This window comes from Cinclus cinclus, chromosome 32 (assembly GCF_963662255.1).
Source record: "Cinclus cinclus chromosome 32, bCinCin1.1, whole genome shotgun sequence".
Classification (NCBI taxonomy): domain Eukaryota; kingdom Metazoa; phylum Chordata; class Aves; order Passeriformes; family Cinclidae; genus Cinclus; species Cinclus cinclus.
The window spans coordinates 1,633,661-1,648,941 of NC_085077.1; the positions used below are offsets into that span (position 1 = coordinate 1,633,661).

The 15,281-nt window shown below is 39.5% G+C and overlaps 1 protein-coding gene across 1 annotated transcript in view; it reads left to right on the plus strand.

Annotated features, from left to right (window-relative positions):
• Positions 1 to 505: 505 nt before the first annotated feature.
• LOC134055479 (pre-B-cell leukemia transcription factor 4-like) overlaps positions 506 to 15,281 on the plus strand; it is a 30,492-nt gene continuing 15,716 nt past the window's right edge. Inside the window, exons 1-5 of the mRNA XM_062511851.1 lie at positions 506 to 905; positions 2,798 to 2,871; positions 5,481 to 5,773; positions 8,367 to 8,557; positions 11,585 to 11,720. Of these exons, the coding sequence (XP_062367835.1) occupies positions 661 to 905; positions 2,798 to 2,871; positions 5,481 to 5,773; positions 8,367 to 8,557; positions 11,585 to 11,720 (939 nt within the window). The 5' untranslated portion in view covers positions 506 to 660. The remainder of the gene's footprint in view (positions 906 to 2,797; positions 2,872 to 5,480; positions 5,774 to 8,366; positions 8,558 to 11,584; positions 11,721 to 15,281) is intronic.

The following is a 15,281-nucleotide window of genomic DNA, read 5'->3' on the forward strand; positions in this document are numbered from 1 at the left end:
ATTCTGAGCTGCGATTCCTTTATTTTTCCCTGGAATTCCTGCTATTTCACCCCCCCCCCCCCCCCTTTTTTAAACCCAAAAATTCCGACCAAAGCTCTGCTTTGTTGGGATTCTCCCCCGGAGCCTCAAAATGAACCTAAACGGAGCTGTGGGCACAAAAAAAAAAAAAAAAAAAAAAAAATTCCCAAATTTTTGGGTGAAAAAAGAGGAAAATCCGGAAAACTCGGGAGCGCGCGGCGTCGGCGAGGGGCGTGGCCTAAGGAGAGGTGGGCGTGGCTAGCGTTGCCATGGAGACGTCATGGCGGTAATGGCGGCGGACGAGGGCGGAAATTGCTTCTCTGGGGGGCGTGGCCTAAAGCGGGCGGGAATCTACCAGGATTATAGGAGGGGCGTGGTCAGAGAGATGGCGGGAAGGCCCGCCCTCCCCGTGAAGGAGCGTGGTTTGTTCTGGGGGCGTGGCCGAACCGCAACGGCGGGAAGGGCGTTCCCTCATGGAGGGGGCGTGGCCAAGGCTGGGCGTGACCACAACGGCGGCAGCGCGGGGGGGGGGAGGGCGGGGGAGTCGCGTGGCGCTCTGTCGCGATTTTGTCGCGTCCTGTCGCGATTTTGTCGCGTCCTGTCGCGCTCTGTCGCGCCGCGCCTGCGGATTCAGGTCCGCCCATGGAGGCCGCGCCGCGGTTGATGCCCGGCGTGGGCCTGCCGGGGTCTCTTCCGTCTGCACCTCCCCCCTCTGCTGGCACCAGCGGGGACCCGCCACCCTCAGGGCCACCCTCAGGGCCACCCTCAGGGCCACCCTCAGGGCCACCCTCAGGGCCACTGGCGGGGCCAGCACAGCACGGCACAGGCGATGTCCTACAGCAGATCATGGCCATCACCGACCAGAGCTTGGATGAGGCCCAGGCCAGGTACGGGGAGGGAGGGACACCGGCAATGGGGACCGCGGACAGCGGGACCGCCGTGACTCAGCGTGGGGACACTGAGGGGACAATGAGGGGACACTGAGGGGACACCGGGGGGGAAAATGAGGAGACATTGAGGGGACACCGAGGGGACAGTGAAGGGACATCGAGGGGACACTGAGGGGACATTGAGGGGACACTGAGGGGACAGTGAGGGGACATCGAGGGGACACGTAGGGAACATTGAGCGGACAATGAGGAGAAACTGAGGGGACATTTCGGGGGACACTTAGGGAACATCGAGGGGACACTGAGGGTGACACTGAGGGGACATCGAGGGGACACTGAGGGTGACACTGAGGGGACATCGAGGTGACACTGAGGGGACAATGAGGGGACACTGACGGGACAATAAAGGGACATTGCGAGGACATTGAGGGGACATTGAGGAGAAACTGAGGGGACATTGAGGGGACATCGAGGGGACACTGAGGGGACATCGAGGGGACACTGAGGCAACACTGAGGGGACAATGAGGGGACACTGAGGGGACATTGAGGGGACACTGAGGAGACATCGAGGGGGCATTGAGGGAACATTGAGAGGACATCGAGGGGACAATGAGGGGACATCGAGGGGACAATGAGGGGACATCGAGGGAACATTGAGGGGACATAGAGGGGACACTCAGGGGACACTCAGGGGACATTGAGGAGACATCGAGGGGACAATGAGGGGACATCGAGGGAACATTGAGGGGACATAGAGGGGACACTCAGGGGACACTCAGGGGACATTGAGGGGACATCGAGGGAACATTGAGGGGACATCGAGGGGACACTGAGGAGACATCGAGGGGGCATTGAAGGAACATTGAGGGGACATTGAGGAGAAACTGAGGGGACAGTTCTGGGGGACACTGAGGGAACATTGAGGGGACATCGAGGGGACAGTGAGGGGACACTCAGGGGACATTGAGGGGACACTGAGGAGACATCGAGGGGGCATTGAGGGAACATTGAGGGGACAATGAGGGGACATCGAGGGGACACTGAGGGGGCATTGAGGGAACATTGAGGGGACATCGAGGGGACAATGAAGGGACACTCAGGAGACATTGAGGGGACATTGTTTGGATTCCTGGATTGGGAACGTTCAATGGGCTGGAAAATGAGAGGAAAAATGAATTTTTAAATGGATTTTCCTAAGGGGAAAAATGGCTCAAAAGCAGCAAAAAAAAAAAGAAAAAAAAAAAAAAAGATTTTGTGGGGTTTTGTGAAGTGGATTTTTCCTGGTGGTGTTTTGCCCCAAATCCTGGAAAACTGAGGAATTTTGGAAATATATATAATTTTAAAATATAATAACATTCAGCGAGAAATAGATTTTTTGAGTTTTTTTTTTTTTTTTGCTCCAGAGGTGAGGGAATTCCTGCTCTGGGAATGAGCCCATTCCTGGATTTTTTGGGGGATGTTTTGCTTCAAAAATTAATTTTTTTTCCCCCCTTAAAAATGGGCATTTTTTAATCTCTAATTTTTTTTAAACTTCTCTTTATTCCCATTTTTAATTTTTTTACGTCCCTTAAAATCACATTTTTATCAAATTCCCTGATTTAAAAAAAAAAAAAATGGACTTTTGCTAAGACTTCCAACTCCCAAAATTTGGCATTCCGGCCAATTTTCCTTCCAGAAAAATGAGATTAAACCCAAAAAAAACCCAAAAAAAACCAAACTTCCCAAAATTCCCATTTTCCCCCCCTGATTTTCCCGTTTTTTCCAGGATTTTCCTCTCTCACCTGTTCTTCCCACAATGTGATCCCAATTTGGGGTTTTTTTCCATGGATTTTGGGGCTGATTTTTCCATGTTTTTTGGTTTTTTTTTTGTTTTTTTTTTTTTTTAAGGAAGCACGCCCTGAACTGCCACAGGATGAAGCCAGCTCTGTTCAGCGTCCTCTGTGAAATCAAGGAAAAAACAGGTCTGAATTTCTCCTTTTTATTCCCATTTTTTTCCTCAAATCCCACTTTTTCTCCTCAATTTCCCCCTTCCATTCCACTTTATCCCAATTTTCCCTCACGGATTATCCATTTAAATTTTTTTTTCCCTAATTTTTTAAGCTAAAATTTGAGTTTTTGGAGGCTTTTTAAAGGGAGAAAAATGGATTTTTTTTTTTAATGGGAAAATTCCAGGATTTGGGAGGTTTTTATGGAATTTCCTATATAGAAGGTGGAAAAATGCAATTTTTTTGCTTTTCCTGGAATTTACTTTTTAATTAATTAAAAATCAGGATTAATAAAGATGTGACACCAAAATTCCTCATTTTCCAAGGAATTTCCTACGTGGCACAAGGAATTCTGTGGGAATTTCACCCAAAATTTCTCCATTTTTCAACATCCACAACTTCCACACAAACAAGGAAATCCTGGAATTTTCTTCTTGGAACCACTGTGGAAATGACAGAAATTTCAGAAATTCTAAATTTCCACATTTTCCCCATTTTTTTCCCATTTCTCCCAAGTTTTTCCATCTCGCCATCCGTGGCCTCTACCCAGAACTGCCTGAAATGAGAAAATCCCAAATTTTTTCTCCATTTCCCCCCCCCTTTTTTTTTTTTTTTTTTTTTGCTCTCTCCAGCATTTCAGGATCCACAAAATCCACCTGGGACCAAAGGAAATTCCAAATTTTTCTGCACAAACGCAGAAATCCCGGATTTTTCTCCACAAATCAGGAAATTCCCAGATTTTTTCCTCCGAAAATGAGAAAAAAAAATCAGGAAATTCCATATTTTTTCCTTTCATTTCTCTAGATTTTTCCCATTTTTTTTCTCTTTCCACTATTTAACATCCACAAAAACAAATCCCAAATTCCCTTCCCAAACCCACCAGAAACAACAAATCCTTCCTTTTTTTCCCCCATTTTACCCCATTTTTTCTCCGTTTTTCCCCATTTTTTCCCCCCAGTTTTCCCCGGTTTTTTCCCCGTTTTTTCCCCATTTTTCCCCATTTTCCCCCCGTTTTTCCCCTGTTTTTTCCCCCATTTTTCCCCCTGTTTTTCCCCCCTTTCCCCCCGTTTTCCCCCCCTTTCCCCCCCTTCCCCCCAATTTTCCCCATTTTTCCCATTTCTTTCCCCCATTTTTTTCCTGTTTTCACCCCATTTTTTCCATTTTCCCCCATTTTTCCCCGTTCTCCCCCCGTTTTTCCCCTTTTTTCCCCCTTTTCCCCCCTTTTTTCCTCCTTTTCCCTCCATTTTCCCCCCGTTTCCCTCCCTTTTTTCCCTGTTTTCTCCCCGTTTTTCCCCATTTCCCCCCCGTTTTTCCCCCATTTTTTTCCCCGTTTTCCCCCGTTTTTTCCCCACTTTTCCCACGTTTTTCCCCATTTTTCCCCGTTTTTTCCCCCGTGTTTTCCCAATGTTTTTTCCTCCATTTTCCCCCCACTTTTACCCCCATTTTTCCCCTTTTGTCCCGGATTTCACCCCTTTTTTCCCCCCTTTTTCCCGGCTTCCCCCCCCTTTCCCCCCGTTTGTCCCCATTTTTCCCCCCTTTTTCCCCCCGTTTTCCCCCTTTTTTTCCCCATTTTTCCCCATGTCCCCCATTTTTCCCCATTCCCCCCTATTTTTTCCCCCATTTTTTCCCCATTTCCCCCCGTTTTTTTCCCCCTTTCTCCCCTGTTTTTCCCTTTTCCCCCCTTTTTCCCCCCGTTTTTTCCCCCGTGTTTTCCCCGTTTTTTCCTCCATTTTTTCCCCACTTTCCCCCCCATTTTTCCCCTTTTTTCCCCGTTTTCACCCCGTTTTTCCCCTTTTTTCCCCCCTTTCTGCCCAATTTTCCCCAATTTTTCCCATTTTTTCCCCCGTTTTTTCCCCCATTTTTCCCCTTTTTTCTTCTTTTTTCCCCCTATTTCCATCTTTTACCCCGTTTCCCCCCCTTTTTTCCCTGTTTCCTCTATTTTCCCCATTTTCCCCCTGATTTTCCCCCATTTTCCCCCCATTTTTCCCATTTTTTCCCCGTTTTTCCACCCCATTCCCCCCATTTCCCCCGTTTTTTCCCGTTTTCCCCCCATTTTTCCCCCCGTTTTTCCCGTTTCCCCCCGTTTTTTTCCCTGCTTTTCCCCCTTTTTCCCCGTTTTTTTCCCCCATTTTTTTCCCTTCTTCCCCCGTGTTTCCCCGTTTCCCCCCTTTTTCCCCATTTTCCCCCCATTCCCCCCATTTCCCCCGTTTTTTCCCGTTTTCCCATTTTTCCCCCCTTTTCCCCGTTTTTCCCCGTTTTTTCCCTGCTTTTCCCCCTTTTTCCCTGTTTTTCCCCCATTTTTTCCCTTCTTCCCCCGTGTTTCCCCATTTCCCCCCTTTTTCCCCATTTCCCCCCATTTCCCCCCCTTTTTTCCCCCCTTTTCCCCCGTTTTTCCCTATTTTTTCCCCTATTTTTCCCCCCTTTATTCCCCGTTTCCCCCCCATTTTTGCCCCTTTTCCCCCCCTTTTTTCCCATTTTTTCCCCTTTCTTTCCCCGTTTTCCTCCCGTTTTTTTCCCCCCGTTTTTTTCCCTCACTTCCCTCGTTTTCCCCTGACTTTTCCCATTTTTCCCCTCACTTTTCCCAGCTCTCAGCATCCGCAGCCTCCCCGAGGAAGACCCTCCGGACGCTCAGCTCGTGAGATTGGACAACATGCTGCTGGCCGAGGGCGTGGCCGGGCCGGAGCGAACCGCCAAACTCCGGGAAAAACCCGGAAAAATCCCGGAAAATCCGGCAAAAATCCCGGAAAATCCGGGAAAAATGGGGGTGGGGACAGCAGGGGGTTGTCCCCACGAGCAGGGCATCGAGCACTCGGATTACCGAGCCAAGCTGGCCCAGATCCGACAGATTTTCCACTCGGAGCTGGAGAAGTACGACCAGGTGATATTCCAGGAAAACGGAAATATTGTGGTTGTTTTTTTGTTTTTTTGGTTTTTTTTTTTTTTTTTTTCCGGGATGTTTTTAGGATTTTTCAGGGTTTTTTTCGGGGTTTTGGTGGGTGGTGGAGGTTGGGGGATTGGGGTGGGGAAGTTGGGGGAGGTTTGGGTTTTGGTGGGGTTTTCTGGAAGGGGATTAAAAAAAAAAAATTAAAATTAAATTATTATTAAAAAATTAAAATTAAGAAATTAAAAAAGGGGGAAATAAATGGGGGTTGAAGAAGGAAGGTGAAGGGAGTTAGGGAGAAATGCGAGGGAATTAAAGGGAAAATTAAATGGAGAAATTAAATGGAGAAATTTAAGGGGAAATCAGCGGAAATTAAAGAAAATCAAAAGAAATTAATGAAAAATTCAAGGGAATTAAAGGAAAGAATTAAAGGGAAAATTAAAGGGAATTAAAGGGAAAATTTAAATTGAATTTAAGGAGAAATCAGTGGAAATTAAAGAAAATCAAAAGAAACTAATGAAAAATTCAAGGGAATTAAAGGAAAGAATTAAAGGGAATTAAAGGGAAAATTTAAATTGAATTTAAGGAGAAATCAGAGGAAATTAAAGAAATTCAAAAATTAATGAAAAATTCAAGGGAATTAAAGGAAAGAATTAAAGGGAATTAAAAGGAAAAATTAAAGGGAATTAAAGGAAAAATTTAAATTGAATTTAAGGAGAAATACAGGGAAATTATAGAAAATCAGAAGAAATTAATGAAAATATCAAGGGGCGTTGAAGGAAAGAATTAAAGGGAATTAAAGGAAAGAATTAAAGGGAATTAAAGGGAAAATTGAACTGAATTAAATGGAAAATTAAAGGGAATTAAAGGAAAAATTTAAATTGAATTTAAGGAGGAATCCATGGAAATTAAAGAAAATCAGGAGAAATTTAAGAAAGTATCAAGGGATATTAAAGTAGAGAATTAAAGGGAATTAAAGGAAAAAAAATAAAGAGCATTAAAGAAAAATTGCAAAGGAATTAGAAAAGAAAAATCAAAGGACATTTAAAAACAAAGGAAAATTTAAAAAATTGAAGGGAATTAAAGATTTTTCCCTCGTTTTGAGTCTATAATCCCATTTTTCCAGGACATGTTCAGGCTATAATCCCATTTTTCCAGGGCATTTCCACTCTTTAATCCCATTTTAATGCAGATTTTCAGTCTACAATCCCATTTTTAGACACATTTCCACCCCATGATCCCATTTTTCCATCACATTTCCACTCTATAATGCCATTTTTTAGGTGGATTTTCAGCCTATAATCCCAATTTTGGTCAGATTTCCTGTCTACAATCCTATTTTTAGGCACATTTCCACTCTACAATCCCATTTTTAGACATTTCCTTTCTATAATTCCATTTTTATATATTCCCACTCTACAACCCCATTTTTATTCAGATTTTCACTCTACAATCCCAGTTTTAGACATCTCCATTCTACAATCCCATTTTTCCATCACATTTCCACTCTAAAACCCCATTTTTAGACATTTCCTTTCTCTAATTCCATTTTTGGGCAGATTTCCACTCTACAATCCCAAATTCCCATCACATTTCCACTCTACAATCCCATTTTTCCATCACATTTCCACTCTAAAACCCCATTTTTATGCAGATTTTCACTCTACAATCCCATTTTTAGACATTTCCTGTCTATAATTCCATTTTTAGGCACATTTCCACTTTACAATCCCATTTTTAGACATCTCCACTTTACAATCCCATTTTTAGGCACATCTCCACTCTACAATCCCATTTTTAGACATTTCCTTTCTATAATTCCATTTTTGGGCAGATTTCAACTCTACAACCCCATTTTTATTCAAATTTTCACTCTACAATCCCATTTTTAGACATTTCCACTCTACAACCCCATTTTTAGACATTTTCACTATAATCCCATTTTGGGGTAGATTTCAACTCTACAACCCCATTTTTATTCAAATTTTCACTCTACAATCCCATTTTTAGACATTTCCACTCTACAATCCCATTTTTCCAACATATTTCCACTCTAAAACCCCATTTTTAGACATTTCCAATATAATTCCATTTTTAGGCACATCTCCACCCTACAATCCCATTTTCCAACACATTTCCATTCTATAATTCCATTTTTAGGCACATTTCCACTCTACAATCCCAACTTCCCATCTCATTTCCACTCTACAATCCCATTTTTATGCAGATTTTCACTCTGCAATCCCATTTTTAGACATCTCCACTCCACAATCCCAATTTTAGACATCTCCACCCTACAATCCCATTTTTCCAACACATTTCCACTCTACAGCCCCATTTTTAGACATTTCCACCCTTCAATCCCATTTTTGGCACATTTCCACCCTACAATCCCTCTTTTAGACACATTTCCACCCTACAATCCCAACTTCCCATCACATCTCCACCCTTCAATCCCGTTTTAAATCCCATCTTCCCCTCACTTCCTCCCTCCACCCCCGTTTTTTTCCCCAACACCCCCCATTCCCATCCCATTCCCATCCCATTATTTCACCCCACCCCCAAAATTCCCAAATTTCCCGTTCCGCAGGCGTGCAGCGAGTTCACCACGCACGTCCTGAACCTGCTGCGGGAGCAGAGCCGCACGCGGCCGATCGCGCCGCGCGAGATCGAGCGCATGGTGGGCGTCATCCACGGCAAGTTCAGCTCCATCCAGGTGCAGCTCAAGCAGAGCACCTGCGAGGCCGTCATGATCCTCAGGTCCAGGTTCCTCGATGCCAGGTGAGGGAATCTGGGGCAAAAAGGGGGAAATTTGGTGAAAAAATGGATATTGGGTGGAAAAATTGGATATTTTTGGGGTTGGCGTCATCGGAGGTGAGTTCAGAGCACCTGGGAGAGCGTCGTGATCTCAAGGTTCAGGTTCCTCAACACCAGGTGAGGGAATTTGGGGAAAAATTCCTCCAATGAATGGAAAAATATGGATATTAGATGGAAAAATGTGGATATTTGGTGTAAAATTTAGATATTTTTGGGTTGGCGTTGCCCACGTTAAGTTCAGAGCACCTGGGAGAGCTTCGTGATCTCAAGGTTCAGGTTCCTCAACACCAGGTGAGGGAATTTGGGGAAAAATTCCTCCAATGGATGGAAAAATATGGATATTGGATGGAAAAATATGGATATTAGATGGAAAAATGTGGATATTTGGTGTAAAATTTAGATATTTTTGGGTTGGCGTTGCCCGCGTTAAGTTCAGAGCACCTGGGAGAGCGTCGTGATCTCAAGGTTCAGGTTCTTCAACACCAGGTGAGGGAATTTGGGGAAAAATTCCTCCAATGGATGGAAAAATATGGATATTTAGTGGAAAAATGTGGATATTTTTGGATGATATTTGGGTTTTGACGGGAAAATTTGGATATTTTTGGGTGGGCGTCATCCACGGCAAGTTCAGCTCCATCCAGGTGCAGCTCAAGCAGAGCACCTGCGAGGCCGTCATGATCCTCAGGTCCAGGTTCCTCGATGCCAGGTGAGGGAATCCGGGGCAAAAAGGGGGAAATTTGGTGAAAAAATGGATATTGGGTGGAAAAATTGGATATTTTTGGGGTTGGCGTCATCGGAGGTGAGTTCAGAGCACCTGGGAGAGCGTCGTGATCTCAAGGTTCAGGTTCCACATCACCAGGTGAGGGAATTTGGGGAAAAATTTAATTTCCCCTTCTCAGAACCCCAAATAAACTGAATTTCCCCTCTCAGAACCCCAAATAAACTGAATTTCCTCTCTCAGAACCCCAAATAAACTGAATTTCCCCTCTCAGAACCCCAAATAAACTGAATTTCCTCTCTCAGAACCCCAAATAAACTGAATTTCCCCTCTCAGAACCCCAAATAAACTGAATTTCCTCTCTCAGAACCCCAAATAAACTGAATTTCCCTTCTCAGAACCCCAAATAAACTGAATTTCCCTCTCTCAGAACCCCAAATAAACTGAATTTCCCTTCTCAGAACCCCAAATAAACTGAATTTCCCCTTCTCATAACCCCAAATAAACTGAATTTCCTCTCTCAGAACCCCAAATAAACTGAATTTCCCCTCTCAGAACCCCAAATAAACTGAATTTCCTCTCTCAGAACCCCAAATAAACTGAATTTCCTCTCTCAGAACCCCAAATAAACTGAATTTCCCCTCTCAGAACCCCAAATAAACTGAATTTCCTCTCTCATAACCCCAAATAAACTGAATTTCCTCTCTCAGAACCCCAAATAAACTGAATTTCCTCTCTCAGAACCCCAAATAAACTGAATTTCCTCTCTCAGAACCCCAAATAAACTGAATTTCCTCTCTCAGAACCCCAAATAAACTGAATTTCCCCTCTCAGAACCCCAAATAAACTGAATTTCCTCTCTCAGAACCCCGAATAAACTGAATTTCCTCTCTCAGAACCCCAAATAAACTGAATTTCCCTTCTCAGAACCCCAAATAAACTGAATTTCCCTCTCTCAGAACCCCAAATAAACTGAATTTCCCTTCTCAGAACCCCAAATAAACTGAATTTCCCCTTCTCATAACCCCAAATAAACTGAATTTCCTCTCTCAGAACCCCAAATAAACTGAATTTCCCCTCTCAGAACCCCAAATAAACTGAATTTCCCCTCTCAGAACCCCAAATAAACTGAATTTCCCCTCTCAGAACCCCAAATAAACTGAATTTCCTCTCTCAGAACCCCAAATAAACTGAATTTCCTCTCTCATAACCCCAAATAAACTGAATTTCCCTTCTCAGAACCCCAAATAAACTGAATTTCCCTCTCTCAGAACCCCAAATAAACTGAATTTCCCTTCTCAGAACCCCAAATAAACTGAATTTCCCCTCTCAGAACCCCAAATAAACTGAATTTCCCTCTCTCAGAACCCCAAATAAACTGAATTTCCCTCTCTCAGAACCCCAAATAAACTGAATTTCCCTCTCTCATAACCCCAAATAAACTGAATTTCCCCTCTCATAACCCCAAAAAAACTGAATTTCCTCTCTCAGAACCCCAAATAAACTGAATTTCCCTCTCTCAGAACCCCAAATAAACTGAATTTCCTCTATCAGAAATCCCAAATAAACTGAATTTCCCTCTCAGAACCCCAAATAAACTGAATTTCCCCTCTCAGAACCCCAAATAAACTGAATTTCCCTCTCAGAACCCCAAATAAACTGAATTTCCCCTCTCAGAACCCCAAATAAACTGAATTTCCCCTCTCAGAACCCCAAATAAACTGAATTTCCCCTCTCAGAACCCCAAATAAACTGAATTTCCTCTCTCAGAACCCCAAATAAACTGAATTTCCCCTCTCAGAACCCCAAATAAACTGAATTTCCCCTTCTCATAACCCCAAATAAACTGAATTTCCCTCTCTCAGAACCCCAAATAAACTGAATTTCCGTCTCTCAGAACCCCAAATAAACTGAATTTCCCCTCTCAGAACCCCAAATAAACTGAATTTCCCCTCTCAGAACCCCAAATAAACTGAATTTCCCCTCTCAGAACCCCAAATAAACTGAATTTCCTCTCTCAGAACCCCGAATAAACTGAATTTCCCCTCTCAGAACCCCAAATAAACTGAATTTCCCTCTCTCAGAACCCCAAATAAACTGAATTTCCCTCTCATAACCCCAAATAAACTGAATTTCCTCTCTCATAACCCCAAATAAACTGAATTTCCTCTCTCAGAACCCCAAATAAACTGAATTTCCCTCTCTCAGAACCCCAAATAAACTGAATTTCCCCTCTCAGAACCCCAAATAAACTGAATTTTCCCCGTTTTTAGGCGGAAACGTCGCAATTTCAGCAGCCAGGCCAGCGAGGTGCTCAATGAATATTTCTACTCCCACCTGAGCAATCCCTACCCCAGCGAGGAGGCCAAGGAGGAGCTCGCCAGGAAAGGCGGAATCTCCGTGGCCCAGGTGGGGCCAATTCCCGCGGGTTTGGGCAAATTGCAGCTCGGGAAAGGAAGGCGAAATAAAAAATATCAACAAAGTAATAGTAATAATAATAGTTATAATAATAGTAATCGTAGTAATAATAATAATAATAATAATAATAATAATAATAATAATAATAATACTAGTAATAGTAATAATAATAGTAATAATAATAGTAATAGTAATAATAGTAATTGTAATAGTAATGGTAATAATAATAGTAATAATAATAATAATAATACTAGTAATAATAATAACAATAATAATAATAATAGTTTTAAAAATAGTAATAGTAATAATGATAGTAATAATACTAGTAATAGTAGTAATAATAGTAATAATAATCGTAATTGTAATAGTAATGGTAGTAATAATAATAATAGTAATAATAATAGTAATAATAATAATAATAATAGTAATGATAATAGTAATAGTAATAATAATAATAGTAATAATAGTAGTAATAACAATAGTAATGATAATCGTAATAGTAATAATAATAGTAATAATAATAGTAATAATAGTAATAGTAATAATAATAATAATAATAATAATAATAATAATAATAATAGTAATAATAAGAGTAATAATAATAGTAATAATAATAAAAATTGGGGATTTTTTAATGGGATTTCGGGAGCGGAGTAGCATCGGAATTCGGAGCCGCTCGGAGTCGGGATTGGGAAATGGGGTTTGTAATTCAGGGTTGGATTAGCGGGATTTAGGAATTCAGTTTTTAATTAGAGGGATTTAGGAATTCAGTTTTAATTAGTGGGATTTAGGAATTCAGTTTTTAATTAGAGGGATTTAGGAATTCAGTTTTAATTAGCGGGATTTAGGAATTGATTTTTGAATTTAGCGGGATTTAGGAATTCAGTTTTAATTAGAGGGATTTAGGAATTGATTTTTGAATTTAGCGGGATTTAGGAATTCAGGTTTGAATTATTTTCTTTAATTAGTGGGATTTAGGAATTCAGTTTTAATTAGGGGGATTTAGGAATTCAGTTTTTAATTATTTTCTTTAATTAAGGGGATTTAGGAATTCAGTTTTTAATTAGAGGGATTTAGGAATTCAGTTTTAATTAGAGGGATTTAGGAATTGATTTTTGAATTTAGTGGGATTTAGGAATTCAGTTTTGAATTAGTGGGATTTAGGATTTCAGTTTTTAATTATTTTCTTTAATTAAGGGGATTTAGGAATTCAGTTTTTAATCATTTTCTTTAATTAAGGGGATTTAGGAATTCAGTTTTTAATCAGCGGGATTTAGGAATTCAGGTTTGAATTATTTAATTACTGGGATTTAGGAATTGATTCTTTAATTTAGTGGGATTTAGGAATTCAGTTTTTAATTAGAGGGATTTAGGAATTCAGTTTTAATTAGGGGGATTTAGGAATTCAGTTTTTAATTAGAGGGATTTAGGAATTCAGTTTTAATTAGTGGGATTTAGGAATTGATTTTTGAATTTAGTGGGATTTAGGAATTCAGTTTTGAATTAGTGGGATTTAGGATTTCAGTTTTTAATTATTTTCTTTAATTAAGGGGATTTAGGAATTCAGTTTTTAATCAGCGGGATTTAGGAATTCAGGTTTGAATTATTTAATTACTGGGATTTAGGAATTGATTCTTGAATTTAGTGGGATTTAGGAATTCAGTTTTTAATTAGAGGGATTTAGGAATTCAGTTTTAATTAGGGGGATTTAGGAATTCAGTTTTTAATTAGAGGGATTTAGGAATTCAGTTTTAATTAGTGGGATTTAGAAATTCAGTTTTTAATCAGCGGGATTTAGGAACTGATTTTTGAATTTAGTGGGATTTAGGAGTTCAGTTTTGAATTATTTTCTTTAATTAGGGGGATTTAGGAATTCAGGTTTCAATTATTTAATTAGTGGGATTTAGGAATTCAGTTTTAATTAGAGGGATTTAGGAATTCAGTTTTAATTAGTGGGATTTAGGAATTGATTTTTGAATTTAGTGGGATTTAGGAATTCAGTTTTAATTAGTGGGATTTAGGAATTCAGTTTTTAATTATTTTCTTTAATTAGCGGGATTTAGGAATTAAATTTTGAATTAGCAGGATTTAGGAGTTGATTTTTGAATTAGTGGGATTTAGGAATTAAGTTAGTAAATAATTTTTTTAATTAGTGGGATTTAGGAATTAAATTTTGAATTATTTTCTTTAATTAGGGGGATTTAGGAATTCCGGTTTGAATTAGCAGGATTTAGGAATTAAGTTTTAATTTTTTTTTTCATTAGCGGAATTTAGGAATTAATTTTTTAATTAGTGGGATTTAGGAATTAAGTTTTGAATTGAATTTTAAAATTAGTGGGATTGAGGAATTTTCAATGAAATTTTTTAATTAGAAGGATTTAAGAATTAAGTTTATAATTAATTTTTTAAATTAGTGGGATTTAGGAATTAAGTTTTAAATTAGTGGGATTTACGAATTAAATTAGTTATTAATTTTTTAAATTAGTGGGATTTACGAATTAAATTTTTAAATTAGTGGGGTTTAGGAATTAAGTTACTTAGTAAATTTGGAAATTAGTGGGATTTAGAAATTAAATTAGCAATTAAATTTTAAAATTAGTGGAATTTAGGAATTAAATTAGTAATTAAATTTGGGAATTAGCAGCGGGAGTTGAAAATTAATGGAGAAATTAACGATTAAATTTTAAAATTAGTAGGACTTAGAAATCAAATTAGCAATTAAATTTGAAAATTAGCAGTGGAATTTGGGAATTAATGGAGAAGTGAGCAATTAAATTTTTAAATTAGCGCGATTTAGGAATTAATTAACAATTAATTTTTTTAATTAGCGGGATTTAGGACTCAAGTCAGTAATTAAATTTGGAAATTAGTGGGATTTAGGAATTAAGTTAGTAATTAAATGCTTAAATTAATGGGATGTAGAAATTAAATTAGCAATTAAATTTTAAAATTAACAGTGGATTTTAAAACTTAATGGAGAAATTAGCAATTAATTTTTTTAATTAGTGGGATTTAGGAATTAAGTTAGTAATTAAATTTGGGAATTAGAAGTGGGATTTGAAAATTAATGGGGATTAATGAGTAAATTTTTTATTTAGTGGGATTTAGGAATTAATTTAGTAATTAAATTTTAAAAATCAGTGGAATTTAGAAATTAAAATAGCAATTTTAGAAATTAGTGGGGTTTAGAAATTAAATCGGTAATTAGATTTTTAAATTAGAGGGATTTAGGAATGAAATTAGTAATTCAATTTTAAAAATCAGCGGCATTTAGAAATTAAATTAGCAATTAAGTTTTTAAATTAGCAGTGGAATTTGGAAATTCATCGGGAAATTGTTAATTAAATTCCAAAATCATCAATGAGTGGCATTTGGAAATTCCTGGAGTAAATTAGCAGGGAAAAAGGGGAAATTTTAATGGAAAAATGATCAGTGAAATTTGGAAATTAAGGGGAAAATTATCAATCAAAACATCAAAAAATTCCAGATATTAGGGGGGAAAATTCCAAATATTTTGGGATGAAAAAAGCCTGGACTAAACCCAAAAAAAAA